This window comes from Amblyomma americanum, chromosome 1 (assembly GCF_052857255.1).
Source record: "Amblyomma americanum isolate KBUSLIRL-KWMA chromosome 1, ASM5285725v1, whole genome shotgun sequence".
Taxonomy (NCBI): Eukaryota; Metazoa; Arthropoda; class Arachnida; order Ixodida; family Ixodidae; genus Amblyomma; species Amblyomma americanum.
The window spans coordinates 122577616-122594500 of record NC_135497.1 but is presented as its reverse complement, the minus strand read 5'-3'; the positions used below and the strand labels follow the sequence as shown (position 1 = coordinate 122594500).

The window sequence follows — 16885 nt, the reverse complement described above, 5'->3', positions numbered from 1 at the left end:
TCTTTTTTGCTTTGTACAACCTACCCCCCCCCCCCCCCCACTGTAATGCCACTATGGCGCTGTGAGTAAATAAATAAATAAATAAGAGACGAGAGGCGAAAAACGCTCATGTTTTGTGCGATGTCAATCCCAGGTGATTGAAGGTAATCTGGAGCCCTCCAATATACGCACGCGTGAGCACCGCGGAGGAGCATCTTATCTTTACTCTTTGCCACTGCAAAACTTCGTTGTATTCTGCGAGGTAACATGTTCTTCCAGTAAAATTTCACGGGACCAGACGCTGTAGCAAATCGGGGGCACCTGAATTCATGCGGTACCACCTGCAAAAGTCGCAACACTGCCTTCTGCATCAATTGCTCAAACTGGAAGGAAATATGAAGCCGACCCCATTTGAAAATAAAGCCCAGCCCACAGGCCCACATGTGAAAGTTAGCATAACATGGGCCTGCGTGAAAAATTTTCCGCCGACATCGCAGACGCACAAAATATAGCACTAATTAACGCGCTTCGGCGTAGAACATAGAAGGAAACGGCATAAAAAATTCGGCATGGACAGCTAAGTCGGTTTACGTGTGGGTATGCAAAAGCATTACTGTCTCTGGGTTTATTGTTTACGCGTAATATTAGTACATGCATTAAAATTCTTTTCTGCGAGTTAATGAAAGCCACAAGAGCGTTCCGGGTGGTGTCCATGTCCCGACATGACCTACATGACACAGTGCGGGAACGCGCAGTGGCCCAGGGACCCAGCAGGGTCTAAAACTCACTTGCAGAAATAAAGTTTTTCTGTCTGTCTGTCTGTCCACGCGCGTATATGGCACCACCCGGAACACTGTACAACGAACGGTTGCATCACAGTTTGGATACGAGAGTCTAGGAAGGCATACAATTGAAGGTGCATATGTCGTCGGTTGGAATCCCTGTCGCAAGCTAGCCTCCAACTTGACTAGCACATGCAAGCTATACGAGAAATCGTACGACACTACCTGGAACGCGGTGTGACAAACGGCTGCGTCACAATTTCGGTACGAATGTCCGGAAAACTGGCGCCGCATTGAGGTAGGACATGTACAGGAATGTCTGAGGTGGCGGTGCACTCTTGGCTTTCAGTGTGCGTCATACGGCTGCTTGATGCCGTCACCTTTCTTGACATCACTAGAATTTATTCTCTGTGCCATCTGCGAATACACACACACGCATGGGCGAGCGCGCGCGCGCGCACACACACACACACACACACACACACACACACACACACACACACACACACACACACACACACACACACACACACACACACACACACACACGCACACGCACACGCACGCACACACGCACGCACACGCGCGCGCGGCTTTTTTTCATAATGGGACTTGTAATGCTTTCGCATTAAAAGTGCGTTGGAAACAAAAGCCGAAGCAGATCAGCTTTTCGTATATAGACTGCTTTTCGATGCACTAGTTGGTAACAAATGCTTATGAAAAAAATGTTTTAGCACGCAGGTAACATTACGACGCCTTGTCAAGGAAGCAACAAGTGATCTGATCGGTGATGTCATAATCTGAGCGGCGATTTCCGCGGTCCCTAAAATGGGGAGCGGCTCGGGGGCAGTAAGTAATACCGGTTATCATTTTTAGAGACTTCCCTTTAGTTATATATATTATAACAGCTTCCGCAAAACTTAGTCAAATTAAATTTTAATCATTACTTACATTTCGTGCAGACTGTAGTATAGGGACGTCAGAACAATAGCAAGTGCATGATGCACGCAGACCGCAGTTTCTCTTTCTTTTTGGTATTTTTTGATGAAAGTAACTTCAGCTAACGACTTGTTGGTGTCACTCAGCGCAAAGCCTGATCAGATTGTAGTATTTCTTACTAAACTTGCGAGCTTCGATGCAAGTACAATTACAGAGTACCGTTCCGAGCGGTCCATTCTTTGATATCGTCAAGCCCAGGAATTCTGGAGGAACGCTTCTAGTTTGCACGGCTGCCACCACGCGCCAAGTGGCGCTGAACTGAAAATCACCGCGGGAATTTACAATTTTCGGTGCATTTTAATTATTTTCTATGGCCGTCGGAAATAATTGGTGTGATCGCAGGAAGCATTTTATAGGTCATATTTTGCAGCGAGGCGCAATAGTCAGCCATTATAATCGTCATGTTCGCGCAGAAACTCTTCAGACTCTGTAGTTTTCTAATAATGACGCGTTTAAAATATCATCACTGAGCTGCGCTGTGTTCGCTATTGGTGGCTATTCGATGGCATTAGTTGCTGATGTCCAAGAAAGCTGGGCATGCAAGGTGTAAACTCAGGAGTATCATGCGATGTGTACCAAATTTGTATGGCATTTCATTTAAAGAAGCAATTTTTGTTGCTTCTGCTAACGATGCTGTTATAGCTACTATGCGATCAATATAGTATATTAATGACCGGTGAATTATAGTCGAAATTACTTCACTTTCCGGAGCACGTACACGACCACGCCCTTCTAATAACCACCAGGCATACATCGATCGTGGCTTAGTTCTAGAAGTTTCATTAGGATGGATGGCTTCTATACGTTGCATTAATGAGAATAAAACGCTACCCCTTGACGACAGGAAACGAGAAGCCGTTCACGAACAGATCGTCGGGAAAGACAAAAATGACGCAACTTAATAGTTGACAATATATCAATTTTTGTGCCGTGCATCCGAAGCGATCTGCTAGGTGCAACGGTACTTAGGAGGTATTTAGGAGGTAGATTACTTCATGAAGAATAAACAGTCAAAAAGATTGTTGATGCACAAGTGCACCTTTGAATGTGATTGCCGGATGAGGGGCTGGTTGTAGAGGTGCTGCTTGTAGAGGTGCTTTAAATTTGCTAACGGCTATTTGGGCATAACATGCGACGGTGCATCGACTGGCGACAGGTATGCCATGGAAGCTTGTGCTAACAACCGAGTCGACCGCTGTGTCACATATAACCTAACCCTCCCACAGCTATTCCTTCATCAATTGCCACAAAAGTTACACATTTTCAATTTGATGTAACTATGCGAAAAAGCCCAGTTTATCGCTCATCAGTGCGCCGCTATGTCTGCATTGAGCGCAGTGACGTCATAATTTCTTTGCACACAAAATTACTCGAGCAGTTATTCCATTCCTATTGATCACCCTTTACTTTCCTGCAAATAATGGCATGCATGTAAAGACGTTTACGTAAACTGTCGAGGGCCTGAACCTCAGATAGCTGGATTCGGTAGGTTTCAACTTACCGCCTTCTGGACGCTTAAAATTCATTCTACTTATTGGTTCTAAACCATTACAGACAAGCCTGTTTAGTGATTTACAGGATTCCTGTGTGGGATGCTGTCTTTAAAAATTGACGATCAAACAAATGTAGTTGAACTCGTTTACTTGTCAACTGCGACGTACGCTGCCGCAGATTCAACCATCGACGAAGCGCCTGTACGAGCCCGAAGTGCCGTTCGAGAAGGCCACATTCGGCATGGGCTGCTTCTGGGCACCCGAGGCGATGTTCGGCGCCGCCAAGGGGGTGCTGCGTACTACCGTCGGGTTCGCCGCAGCCGCCAAGAAAGAGTCCATCACCTACCGCTCGCTGTGAGTGGGCTCGTGTGTGCCTCTTTTCTGATCTGTGAACACCGCCTTGGCGGCATGCACCACCCTTAAAAGTTCCCAGGCCAAGGCATTTTCAGACCCTCTTAGCATTACCTGGCACCTTCGAAGGGGTGAGAACTTATTTCCCCTCGCCCGAGAGGAAGCTATAGCTGTAAGAATACAACACGAACAGCAAACAAATCCGTTATCCTGGGAACTTTTTATAGGAGAGAACATTATACAGTATATTTCACTGAACGATGTTAGTAATAATAAAAATGTTGTTATTATTATTATTTGAATAAGCGTTTTCTGTGGGCATCACTTATTGTCATCGGTGAAGGACGTCAGGAATAGCGAAGACGAGTCGAGCTATATTACAGTGCGGCGCGTCATTGTAATTAGAAATTTTGTAGCTCGTCATTGTAGTAGCTATAATTTTACGATTTTCGAAACTGTGATCATCGTTGGCGCTTCATCGTAAGGACTGTTCGCTCTCCGGGCGTGGAAAACCAAAGCCGGCTGGCAAAAGTGTGCGCAGCCACACATGTACAAGGGCGCATCACCCGGCAGCGCGCGTGTCCCGCGCTCTTTTTGCAGTTTTGGATTTTGTCGCTCGAATTTCCTGCTATGCATGCTCTTACGAGGATCGCACTTTCGGAAATCTAAAAGCCAGCGCTGCTAAGTGATAAGTTTACGCAGCACAGGATGAGCAATAGAAAGAAACACGGGACAAGACGCTAGTGCCTTTTGAAATATGCACCAAACAGCCCAGCAACAATTTTACTAAACTGATACGACTATTTCTGACGGCGAGCTAAAAGTCTCTATACAGTGAGGCGCCTAAATCTAATCGCTAAAAATTTAGCTATTACATTTTAGATAGTCAGCTTGCTAGTTAACACGGCATAGCTTAGAAGGGTTAGGGCTCGGGCTGGTAGGTAATCAACATGAGGTTCCATAGCGCACAAGGCGGAAGGGGCACAACATGAGCGCTAAACTTCCACTAAACGATTTTTGTTTGCCGCTTACCGCATTTTAAAGTGACAAGCAGGGTACGAGGATAGAAGCGTGCCAACGATTATCTTCTCAACAGCGCATGATGTGTCAAAACGTAAAAGCAACAAAAGCACACAAAAACAAAAACAACTAGTGAGCACGTTTTTACAATATCGCCCGCGGCCCTGAATCCAAGAAAGCTGTCTTTTTTTGATAATTATACAGAAGGACTGCTAACACAATTCTCCATCCCCGCTTTTTCAATTGCCGCTGCGTCAATTATCTCAAGGGTAGAAACTTGGGCGAGTCGGTAACGGTGATCCTGTGTTGTGTCTGTCTTTCTCTGTCCCTTTGTTCCGTTTTGCGCTACTCTCACTTTCCGTCAATTATCTCTCTCGTTTTTTGATTGCCATGTTTGCCTATCAGCGAACATTCTTCAAACTCAGGTGCGCACTTGTGAACACGGAAATTACGAGCCAAATTATTAGATCCCTCATCTCTAACATTTCTGTGGTATTCACTGAGGCGCTTATTAAGGCAACGGCCTGTCTGCCCTGTATACATCTTGTCACGCGAATGCGGTATCTTGTAGACTACGTTGTCAGTACGAGGCAGATTCTTATGCCCTATCGAGCAGGGATTCCAATCAATGACGTACGGGCAAGTGGCCTTGCACATGCGGGGCAATCTTTCTGGTGCCGACGTGCAAACTTTAATTTTTTGTGCAACCTTTTTGAGGGCATGGGAAAGCTTTTGAATATATGGCATCATAACGATTTCGTTCAGACCTTCGCCTTTATCTGTCAACCTCCTGTTTTTCTCCTGCCTGTGCAAGCCTTCTGTTATCGCTATTACGAGATGCCTCGGGTAGCCTGCTACCTGAAGGTGATCTACCTGATAATCGAAACTTGTCGTCATTAGGCACGTACACGACTTGTCGACTGCATTAGATAGGCAAGTTTTTACCACCCCTCTCTTAACCGACTTCGTACGTGCCGAGGAGAAGGGTAAGAGGGACTCGTTCCCTCTAGTGACTCTAGTTCCCTCTATAGGCTCATACATCCAGCAAAGACGACTTAGGGAAACGAGTTTTGGATTTAAAAAAAAAAAAACGGATGGTGCCCTGTACGGGAACCTCGTGAGTAAACGACAGTGGCTTAAGACACTTCGCGAAGGTAGAGACTGTGCTTTCTGCTGCCCGATGAAGGCTTCCATTGCTCTTCCGAACGACAACCAGGTAATCATCTACAAATCTTAACAGTGAAGTGGTGATTAAAAGATTAAAACAGCCACCCCGCTTGATGTGCTGCACGAGACACAGCTATACGTTATTCCTCCTCTTCTTCTCCGAACAAGTGGCTGCGCACGGCGTAGTAATATGTGACTATATAGTGCTGTCGTGGTAGTTATACTCAGGCCGGTAACGTGCTTCTCTGTTGTCTGCCATAATGCAGGAGCCCCGGGGAGGAAGAGGAGGACGAGTAAGCGTTTGTGGAGATTTTTTTTTTTTTTTTGCCTGGCACGGCTTCGGATGCGGAGAGATCCTGAACCTTTAGGAGGCTATGCGACATTTCAGAATGTCTTCTGCTGGTTGAAATGCTATCGTCGATCTCAGAAATCAAGCCTGCGGTCATAAAAATCAGAAGCGAGATGCCCTTTGCCACTGCGCCATCGGTGCTTGTTTCGAAGACAAGGTGGCAATCACCTCTGTCTAGCTTTGTAAGCCGACGCATACGCCGATTTCTTCACAAATCTGGCCGCGTCCTCGACAAACCACTTGCCCTGTCTCTACCGTTATGGCGGGTACAATCACCATAATACCACTCGGCTTCGTGGCAGAGCTTCCGTTTTCTGTTACGCACAGCCATTGTTCCCTGTAGAAGTACCTCATATAACAGTCGTTGCAGTGGATTTTCTCGCAGCTTAGGCATGCCACCGGCAGCTAAAAGGAGCACTTAAGTGGTCGCAGACGCAAGTGCTGACTGCATCTCCCAGTTGTATGGTGCACGCCTATGCTTCGAGAAAATTAAGTTTGTTTTTTTTCGAGGCATTTTCGGTATGCAAACTTTTTCTGTTCCAACGGCATTTAAAGCCGCCGCGGGTGGCTCAGTGGTTATGGCTCTCGGCTGCTGGCCCAAAAGACACGGGTTCTATCCCGGCCGCGGCGGTCGAATTTCGGTGGAGGCGAAATTCTAGAGTCCTGTGTACTGTGCGATGTCAGTGCACGTTAAAGAACCACAGGTGGTCGAAATTTCCGCAGCCCTTCGCCATGGCGTCCCTCATAGCCTGAGTCGCTTTGGGACGTTAAACCCCATAAACCATAAACCAACGGCATTTAAACCAGCATACTTCCCTGAAAGTGAAAGTGATAAAAGTGTTTCCACCTCGCGGTCGTGGTGCCGTGAAAAACCAACTAGCTTTAGGAAATTGAGTGCCTTATCGTACATGGATGTATATGTACTTGTTCGTCACGGTACTTACAGGCTTCTGTTGATGCGCGCGCGTGCGTGCATCTATGTGATCAGGCCGGTTAGCAAACTGACTTATTTTAGAGCCATACCGACACGTACTAAACGTCCCCAAAAGTTATTTAACACCTGGGGAAACACTCAGTAATTTTCGTGAAGGTTAGTTTCGCATTCAGCACTGCGTTCAGAATAACAAAGAGCGCCTGGCTGACCAACCTGAGCTCGCAGGTTAAGACCGAACGCCCACCGCGAGGTTCGCTCTACCCCCGTGATGTTTCGCGCGCAAAGGAGTAAACATCGGCTGTGATCCTCAATGTGCTGTGAACATCCTGTATACGCACAACACACACCCATTGCAAGAAGTCTGGCATTGGTCCTGAAAGACCTGCACACAATACTTACAATGACAGCGACAACCTTCCAATTGTGCGCGCATGGGATAAAACATGCACGATTTGAAATGTTGCAAACATGCTGGCTTCAAACACATGTGTGACAACTTCCCTCCTCGTATGCGGAAGGTGCAGGGTTCGACCTCCAGTGCCGTCGCGTACACACCGGTTGTCGAATGTGTACAAGCTTTCCTCTGGCTTAGTGCTCCGCTTTAGCTCGGGTGATATATTTTGGAAGGTGGGGTTTCTGACCCAACAACGAGCAGACCAAAAACATGTCAAACATGGCGCCTTTTGGCCACGCTTACCTTTCGCCATTAAAATCAAATAATCGTCATATTTTATACTTGGTTTGGAGGGCACCGATGTACTAAGAACCCCTTTTGACTTCTGCGGGTGTATCTGAGAATGCCCTGCGCGTCGTCATGTTGAACACCACGGAGTGCTGCAAGCACGCAGGACGATCGCGCTGCCTGTTTGGATTGGTTGGAATTACGTAGCGCTTGCGTCTCTGGAGTTCTGCGCGTTCCATTCACAGCGTTAAATCAGTAGTATTCAGAAGAAAGCAACCTTTCCAGAAAACGAATTGATCAAGGTTCTGTTTGGCTCTGAAACTTTCCAATGGAAGCTTTTCTCGTAACGCCAGTGGGATAAAATTATATTACTTATAGTGATATGAAGCAAAACTACTGACGCTTACTGTCAGCAGTACTCTTGGAGTTCTGCTTAATTTTCGCAAAGTACGTATTAGTTTTTTTTAACTCTTGGCTCTCGTTACGTGGACGCCACGCATAAAATTTGAAGGGGATCGAACCAGCGACCACCCTCATATACGTCGGAACCGTGTGCATACAGAGATGTCAGAATGGGGATAGGGTGCCGAACGCGACTGATGCCTGCTCAGATCAGTTAGAATATACATATATGGCCCTTCTTTTTCAGGTTCAACCAGATTTTACCCAATTTTTGCACTCCAACAGACCTCTTCAAAATCGGGTTAAACCCGATTTCCATCCAAAAATTCGCCTTCCAGTGAGCGCATTATTCAGGGCACAAAGCTGAAGACACCGGACAAAATATAGAGGATATCCTGCGCTTATTCCAGGCCAGTGTTTTCGTCCACCACTACACCTTAAACCTTTTTTATGCCTGTTTCGTGAAGTGGCTTAATCTGAGGAAAGCTTCGTCTGTAAATTAGTCTGTAAATTTATAGAAGCGAGAAGCCAAAACACAAGTACTCAGACATTTAGTCGGCGTCATTGTATCATGCTCTATCCAGGCTAACAACGATCGAAGTCCTGTTCCAGGGCTCCTGCGCGTTTAAAAGGCCGCTGTGATGCTGAATGACTGTTTTCGTAGTGTACAAGGCAGGCAAGTCTTGCACGCACGCGGAAGTGCTGCGTAGGAGATTGTTCGTGCACGCGACGAAATAATTGTACTTTAGTCTGGCGCAACTCCAGAACGCAGCGGCTTTTCCCCGTCAAAGGACCTCCTTCGAGCCAATGGCGTCGGCCGATTCTCATGGCCCTGCTAGTGTGAAAAAAATGGCCAGGCTTAGCTTGGTTAAGCCAAGAATGCGTTGCTTATCTCGATGGAGTTCCGTGCTGCTCCGTTGACTCGATAGGCTATTGACTCGATCGCCATTGAAACTGCCCGTGTAGCAGCGCTCGATCGCCTTTTAGTCGATAGACTATCGGTTCGAGGGCGCTCGAAATGCCCGTGTGACAGGGGTATAAGACTGTCCCGGCGAAGGAGCGCAGCTCTTTTATACATATGCCGTGACGTCAATCATAGCGCAGCGCCCCTAGCGGGAGGAGCGGGAGTCAGGTGGTGGCTGCGGCCGCGCGCCACCACGCCAGTTGGGGCCCAGCTTTTCCTCCGTGACGTCACGCGCCGGCGCAGCGCCCCTAGCGGGAGGAGCGGGAGTCAGGTGGTGGCTGCGGCCGCGCGCGACCGCGCGAGTTGGGGCCCAGCTTTTCCTCCGACTGTCGTGACGTCACGTCACGTGGTTTGGTGGCTGCCCGGCCGCGCCCAAGGGCTGAACTGAGTGATTGCAATATGCAACGCATAAAAGCAAGCAGTGGTAGATGAAGGGGGATGATCCCCAGAATTCTCAAAAAAATAAAACCAAAAAGGGCCCTAAACATACGCTATTCGAACCAAACATGAACATACGAAATTGCGCCTCTGCTTGTGCGTCATTCGCAGGGCCGATCACACCGAGGTGACGCGCGTCGAGTACGATCCCCGGGAGACCAACTTCAAGGAGCTGCTCAAGCTGTTCTGGGTGCACCACGATCCGACCAGGCAGCGAGGCACCAAGGAGTACATGTCAGCCATTTTCTGCCACGACGACGTTCAGGAAACTGAGGCGAAGCAGTCACTCGAGGAGCACCGCAAGAACTTCCGCAATCCCATCGTCACCAAGATCCTCAAGCTGGAGCAGTTCTACACGGCCGAAGAGTAGGTCTGACTGCCGAGCCTCTCACGTGCACGAGTGTTCGCCACTGCTCCCGATGCGCTTTTTTTTTGCTCCTTTAGAAGGCGCCTACCCTTGGTCCGAGCGTACGGGTCCTCAGACACAAAACGTTGCACACTTCCGCGCAGCTCAAGCACGATTCTTAGCTGGGAACCCTGCTAAAGCCGCAAACCACAACGAACTTGCGGCTACCTCTTCCAACGATTTTTGTCAAACACGCGCACGGCGTTGAGCCTCTGCATTAGCGTCCCTGCGCAGCGCCTATAGAAAGCTCTTTCCTTTCTTGCCTCGCCACATTCCAAATCGTCTTCTGATGTCAAGAACCTGCTGCTTGTTGTTTTTACGACGTCGCGTTTCGAAATGCGGCGAGGATACGCTTCAGCCAAAGCTTATTCGCTCTCGGCGTCGTAAAATTGACAAGCAGCAGGTTCTCGACATCAAAAGGCGCTTAGAAATGCCGCGACGATACGACTGAGGCGAAGGAATGGGAGAATTACCTCGCCATCCGCAGGGACGGTAATACACGAGGCTCACCACCGTGTATTAGCCTCGCTACGTATTTGATGGACATCGTGAGAACGACCTGCGCGCCACTTGAGAGGCGGCCGGAGTCCGCCGAGGGTTCCGGCCTTCGCAAGGAGGCAAACAGCGGGAAGGCACATTATGGCTTGGATGGCCAAAAGAAGCGAAAAAGAAAATATACGGGATCTCGAAGAGAGCGCGGTAAGGATAGTCACACGATCACAGCTAAAATTTTGTTAAAAGCACAGTCCCCAAGAACACCCTATTCACAGTACTGAGATGCACCCACAATCAGAGCAACAGACACAAGATATACCATCTTTTGCTCGCAGGGACCGCTTACCTGCGCTCGCGCATACTGCGCTCCTGACAAAACGGCCGGTTTGGCTGGGACCTGTCCAGCACATTCGTAGCAGACCGCGGATGTTCGACGCAGTGCAATTGTGCGAGGCTTAAATGTCTTATGGATACAAACATCGCAAGTGCCCATTCCGAAAGGTTTCACATTCAATTCTGCACCACGGTGCTCTGCAGTGTGCGAGCGCCGTGCTGAGGCCCGTGTGCAATGTCGCGCAGACACCACCAGAAGTACCGGCTGCAGCGCAAGACGGCGTTGTACGCGAGCCTGGTCCAGTCGGGCATGAAGGACGTGTCTCGGAGCCACGTGGCGACGCGACTCAACGGCTACGTGGGCGGCTTCGGCACCCTGGCTGCCTTCGACGCCGAGAGCGGCCGGCTGGGCCTCTCGGCCGACCAGATCAACGCCGTGCGCACGCTTATTCGCAGGGGCGGCGCCCGCTGAGGAGACCGCCGTTACTCCCATTGGTGCCCGCCACTGAAGCTCTAGCCACTCTTGTCTTCTGGCCAATAAATTTTTCTTACCAAGTCGTGCAAACGCAAAACTTTTTGCGTTTTCTCCAGTATCCCATAGCGTGCGCGTGTGCTTTCGCGAAGCGGTAAAATGGCGCGCCCAATAGACGGGCAGAGTGGAGTTATAACCCTGTAACCCTCATGCTTTTAAATGTATGTAAAATACAGTATTTATCATAGAAAATTTCGTGACGACTGCGAGATATGTGGGAAGCCTGTTATAAGTTCATTCTAACCAATAAACCGAAATTTTATTGTTAAATTTATTTACTGCACGTGTTTGAGTGTGTGCGCGCAATCTTACTCCTTAAACGTTCAGAAATTTGCTAAATTGCATGGTGAACACGTTTTCCTTAATAAATGCCCATGTTTTTTTACACTTAATTATATCATTTAGAGGCCATTAACGATGAAATTCTGAAAGCTCAACTTTTGTCCGGTGTTTTCATTGTCTGCGTATTACAGGGCTAACCGCGTGCACCGCTGACCCAATGCAGTGCGGTTCAAGGCCGCGGTGTCACGCGACGCACAATACAGAGTCTGTAACTTCGACGCGGGGCACCGTTCACTTTTGCTTGTTGGAATCGTAATGACAAAATTATTTTGCCCCGAGACTCTGTGCACAGCTTCCAGTATAATCACTATCAGCCGCCGCGGTGGCTCAGTGGTTGTGGTACTCGGCTACTGACCCGAAAGGCGCGGGTTCGATCCCGTCCGCAGCGGTCGCATTTCGATGGGGGGGAAATGCTTGTCCCGTGCACGGTGGTCCAATGCTGTGCGATGTCAGTGCAAGTTGAAGGAGTCTAGGTGGTCCAAATTAACCGGACCCCTTCTCTACGGCGTACCTCATAGCCTGATTCGCTTTAAACCTCATAAACCAAATCAAACAATCACCAGCAACGGCAGCAGCACAAGGCCTCTCCCGAGCCTTTAAAGGCTTTGGCTATGTCTTCCCTTGCAATGGTGTCCACTCTGCAACCCCAGCCAACAAACCCAGGTAAGAATTCTGCTTTAATCGGCACAGATGCAACTAATTCCAGCCATGGTGAGCACTTTTCCAAGCTGCCATTGTGAGCATGCGGCGCGAGGATATACCGTGGAACCATCTATCGGCAGCGCCCGCATGACTGTGGAAGGACGATCACAAGTGCCGAGTTGGAAGGGCTCACTTCGAGGAGGCGCCGGCGGTCTTCCTCCAGCTGCGCTCCAGCGTCCGCTTCCACACCCCCACCATTATACCAGTTATACCTGACTCCGCCATCATCTGCATTAAACATGAACGGAAGGGTTTGTTGCGGGATCTTGTCCTCGACATTACCCTTCCTATCCCTTCTGGCGTCCCTCGCCCGGCCCAGGTTCTCGCTCACAAGGCGCGAGCCGGTGCAGCGTCCACACCGGGCATCCTGAGTCGATGGCGGGAAAGCAGAATCGGCTACCCCAACTGCCTTGCTGACTGCAATGTCAATATACGTCACCTCAGCTGGATCTGCCCCGGCATGGCGAGCCTGTACGCCCGCTACACATCTGTCCTCCACGTTCAGACATACGAAGACTGGACGGTCCACAGTCCGCCAGTGGTGACGCCAAGCGCAAGCTCAGTGCCCTGCTCGACTTCGTTTCGGAGTCCGGGGTCCTAAACCTCACCTAAATTTCCCACTTCCCCCTCAGGTGGTCCTTGTCAATCCAGGCTGATCAATGCATGAATGAATGAATGAATGAATGAATGAATGAATGAATGAATGAATGAATGAATGAATGAGCACGTGTGCCGCGCGAACGATACCACAGCGCTCGCCTGTGGTTCGGCGCCACTCACACTGAACACCGCGCTCTCGCGGCAAGTTTTACGTCTGTAAAGCCGATATTCTCACAAAACTCAAATGCAAGCATGGCGTGAGAACCGAAAGGCTCTCACTTTTGCCCACTACTGCACGTGCGACGTTCATTTGGCAGTCTTTTTGGTGGGGACAGGCCCAGGGGTGCCTGCAGTTCCTATTCGGGATCTAACTCGGCATACATCGGACATCCAGTAGCGGGCGTGCGTTGTACATTCTTCGGACCGTGATCAGTTGCTATATACTCGGTATTACGGACATGCATACAATCGGCATTAGCTGGCACGCTGCCATTCGCACCCTTAAAAGACTTTTTCAGTGTGTGGCATGAGAACAGGAGGTTTTTAAACAGGCTTCACTTCAGTAAAATCTTTCCGGTGAAGACAAGTTGTTGAAAATATAAAAAGCAACCCCAATAAAAAACACCCATTAGGTGAAAGCGAAAAAATGCATTCCTGCAGCTCGCGCTTTCCACTGCTTTGAAACCCATGACCCTTTTGAGAGGCATACAGTCGGATACAGCTCAAGAACGAAGCGGCTTTTCCCCGTCAAAGAACCCCCCTTTCAGCCAATGGCATCGGCCGATTCTCATGAACCTGCTAGCATGACAATGCAGGGAGTGACAGATGAAAGCGGATAGTCTCCTCCCTGCATTGTCACGCTAGCAGGTTCATGAGAATCGGCCGATGCCATTGGCTGAAAGGGGGGTTCTTTAACGGGGAAAAGCCGCTTCGTTATTGAGCTGTATCCGACTATAGTAATGAAGACAGCTAATAGCGGCCATACGGGACGGGTTGCAGAAATCTAAGTCAGCTACACAGCGGAAACTCCCTCACGATGGCGGCCCGACGTACCTGTACTAGGGCAGAAATATTAGGTGCAGCGCTGGAGACTTCTGGAGTCGTAGAAATGTCACGCGTCTTTCCAGATGTTTCCCGGACTCAATTTCGATGGCGTTTTTTGGATTATGCAGCGCGTCCAGGGCACCCTTGAGATTGGAAACTGAATCATTGGCTCTTGTATTATTATTTATAACTCAAGTGCAAAACTGCAATATGAAGAACAACCATGTCATGGCCCCTTTAAGTACGCCTCTGCCGAAATATTGCTTGGCAGGTGCAACACGCCGCGCATACCAGTCGCGAGGGGTGATGCTCAGCTGTGCCAAGCTGCTGCTCGTCACGTGCATGCAGGGCATGAGGCTTGCAATGAAGAGAGATAGAGAGAATGAACTTTTTTTATTTTTCAGCTCATTTGAGCCTACTAGTCGCCCTTTTGATGGTCGCAATGTAGTGGCTGAGGCAGAAAAGTACCACGTGTCCCTTGGACGTGCCGGATGTAGGCGACGAGAAGCGGCCAGAGGACGGGCCTGCAGGACGAGCAGCGCCGCCACGATGAAGATGTTGATTTCAGGGGGTTTCCCAGGAATTGAAATTACTGGGAGTGTATAAATTTCCAGGGGTGGAGTTGAGTACAGACGGTAGGATTTTTAATTTTTTGTCCTTGATGTATCGCGTAGGACTAGCAACGTTTATGACTTCAATACCTATGACAAAGATAGCAAAAATTAAAAAATCGTTGCGAATTAAGGGGGTGCCGTCAAAAAAACAGAGGTGTACACATCTCTGGGAAATCCCTTGTTGCTTTGCAGAGAAGCTGGCTTCCGGAATCCTGCAACCCATAATGCAGCGTGAAAAGTGTGGCAGAAGGCACATGATAACTACAGCCTTAAAGTGGTAGACGCACCAAAATATTCGTAGTGTTTTTTAATTATGCGCAACATATTAGTAAACAGGAATCACCACGTGGCATTCGCCCGCGCTGAGCACCTATAGCTTGTAAACTGAGATTATTATTGCAGCGAGAGCTACACTGGGCTACCAGTCGAGCATTTCGCGGTGGCTGGGAGAGGTCAGTTGTGCGCACGCGCCGTTACCATGGCAACTGGGGAGGAGCAGCAGGTGCAGCGTGCGCTTCGCCGTCGCCGCGGCCGCGCGCCCGCGCTCTACCGTCGGAGACACGCTTCGTCGCCGCCTCGCCGCTCTATCACCCGAACCGCGCGTCGAATGCGCAGCATTGCGTATAAAAGGCGGAGATATAATGCGCGGCTGTATCACAACGTTTGACATGGATGCAGAGAAGGAGAGCCCAGTCGCTGCTAAACGGCGGTATAGACAAGAGAAGATTAACTCTTCCGATCCTGAGGTTGTCGCCTGGCACTTGGCTACTCAACAAAGCGAGAATGAGCGTAAGGCGAAGAGAGCAGCGGAGACGCCCGAACAGAGAGAAGAACGGCTTGCCAAACGGAACTGCCAGACTACCGAGCGTAATAGAGGGCGCATAACCGCCGAGATGGAGCCTATATGTCTCTCATTGCTAAACATACAGTGACCACAACAATCTCAGCCAGGGAAACGTAGTACCTCTCGCTACGTATATCCTGGCATAGCCGAGCTAAGCCACTGCCAGTTTTTTACTACGCAGTTTTGGTTTCAGCAGTCGAATACGAAATTGCGACGTCACAAGTGTGTACGAGGTCACGTGTGGCTTGCAAAAACTGCAATAGTGTATATTACCCCCTACCCTTATCCTTGCTTACTATAGCTCCCTAGAGTCACTGAATAAAAAGTTTAATTTAGTGACTCTATAGCTCGCCACTTTCTTTCTCTCTCCCTGTCCTTTTATTCCTGCTAGTCGCAGCTCAGGCGCTTCAGGTTTAGATGGGAGATGCCGCGGCTAGCAATATCTTTTCCTTCCATTGTTATTTTATTAATAAATAGCCACTAACAATTTTGTTCGCTTGCTGCCATTCCGGCTTATGAGGAGCTAAGCGAAAGAGTTCGAGCTACTTAAAACGACAAAGCAGTGGCTATGTTGCAGTTTTTATACGTCTCACGTGATTTCATACTCACTTGTGACACCGCAACCATCGTCTGGCAACTGAAACCGAAACTACAGAGTGTAAAAAAATATTAACTACAAATTATTTATTACGAGCTGAAGAATTCCACGTTAGGATCTATGTTTACTATTGTCGCACGCACCGTCCCAAAACAAACACGCACTGCGAACGAATTGATGTCTCCACACCGTTAAGGGTTCCTAAAACGGTTTGCGCCGAGAGTAATAAAAGCGAAAGATTGATGATTACTCATCATCCCGCCAAAAATGCTCGGTCTAGCTTATGTAGCACCCAAGATATCAGCGACTAAAAACGACCGCCTACTTTTTTTTCTCTCGAATCATGCAACATAGAGAGCCAGGAAACAAAAAAAAAAGTTAAGACTACGCTCCGCCCACGAACACGTTACTCTGTCCGGTTTGCTTTTTTTTTGTCCGTTCGCTCTCCCGCCCACAGTCACCAGCTTTGTCTATGGACATCGTTACGGTTTTCGGCGAGCTTCACAACTGACGTCAGACAGCCCACATGACGTCGCGTGGCAGGATTCCCGCGAGAGGAAGACTCTCTTCTGGCGCAGGTGGGCTACTGTCGCTTGGTGGCCCTGATCTCTTGGATCTCAGCGACCTGGTCAGCTCTGTGTGTAAGCAACTTTTGTTGCCACAGGTCCGAGCTGCAAGCGCAGCGTGGTCTCACACTGCTCCTCTGTGGTTATTTGCCTGAAAGAGTTGTATACTGCAGGCCCACATGATGTGGCTCAGGTTAGCGTACTCTCACAGCTTTTGCATTTTGCTGGTATTGCTGGACACGAGAATGT

The 16885-nt window shown here is 49.0% G+C and overlaps 1 protein-coding gene across 3 annotated transcripts in view; it reads left to right on the top strand.

Moving 5' to 3' along the window:
• The window catches only part of LOC144113574 (peptide methionine sulfoxide reductase-like), a 28712-nt gene extending 17361 nt beyond the window's left edge, over positions 1–11351 (top strand). The window contains exons 2-6 of one of the 3 annotated variants that reach the window (XM_077646727.1): positions 1496–1610; positions 3432–3607; positions 6058–6084; positions 9672–9926; positions 11041–11351. In XM_077646727.1, the coding sequence (XP_077502853.1) occupies positions 1590–1610; positions 3432–3607; positions 6058–6084; positions 9672–9926; positions 11041–11266 (705 nt within the window). In that variant the 5' untranslated portion in view covers positions 1496–1589 and the 3' untranslated portion in view covers positions 11267–11351. The remainder of the gene's footprint in view (positions 1–1495; positions 1611–3431; positions 3608–6057; positions 6085–9671; positions 9927–11040) is intronic. The other 2 variants (XM_077646725.1, XM_077646726.1) reach the window with 2 other exon arrangements.
• The last annotated feature ends 5534 nt before the right edge of the window (positions 11352–16885 follow it).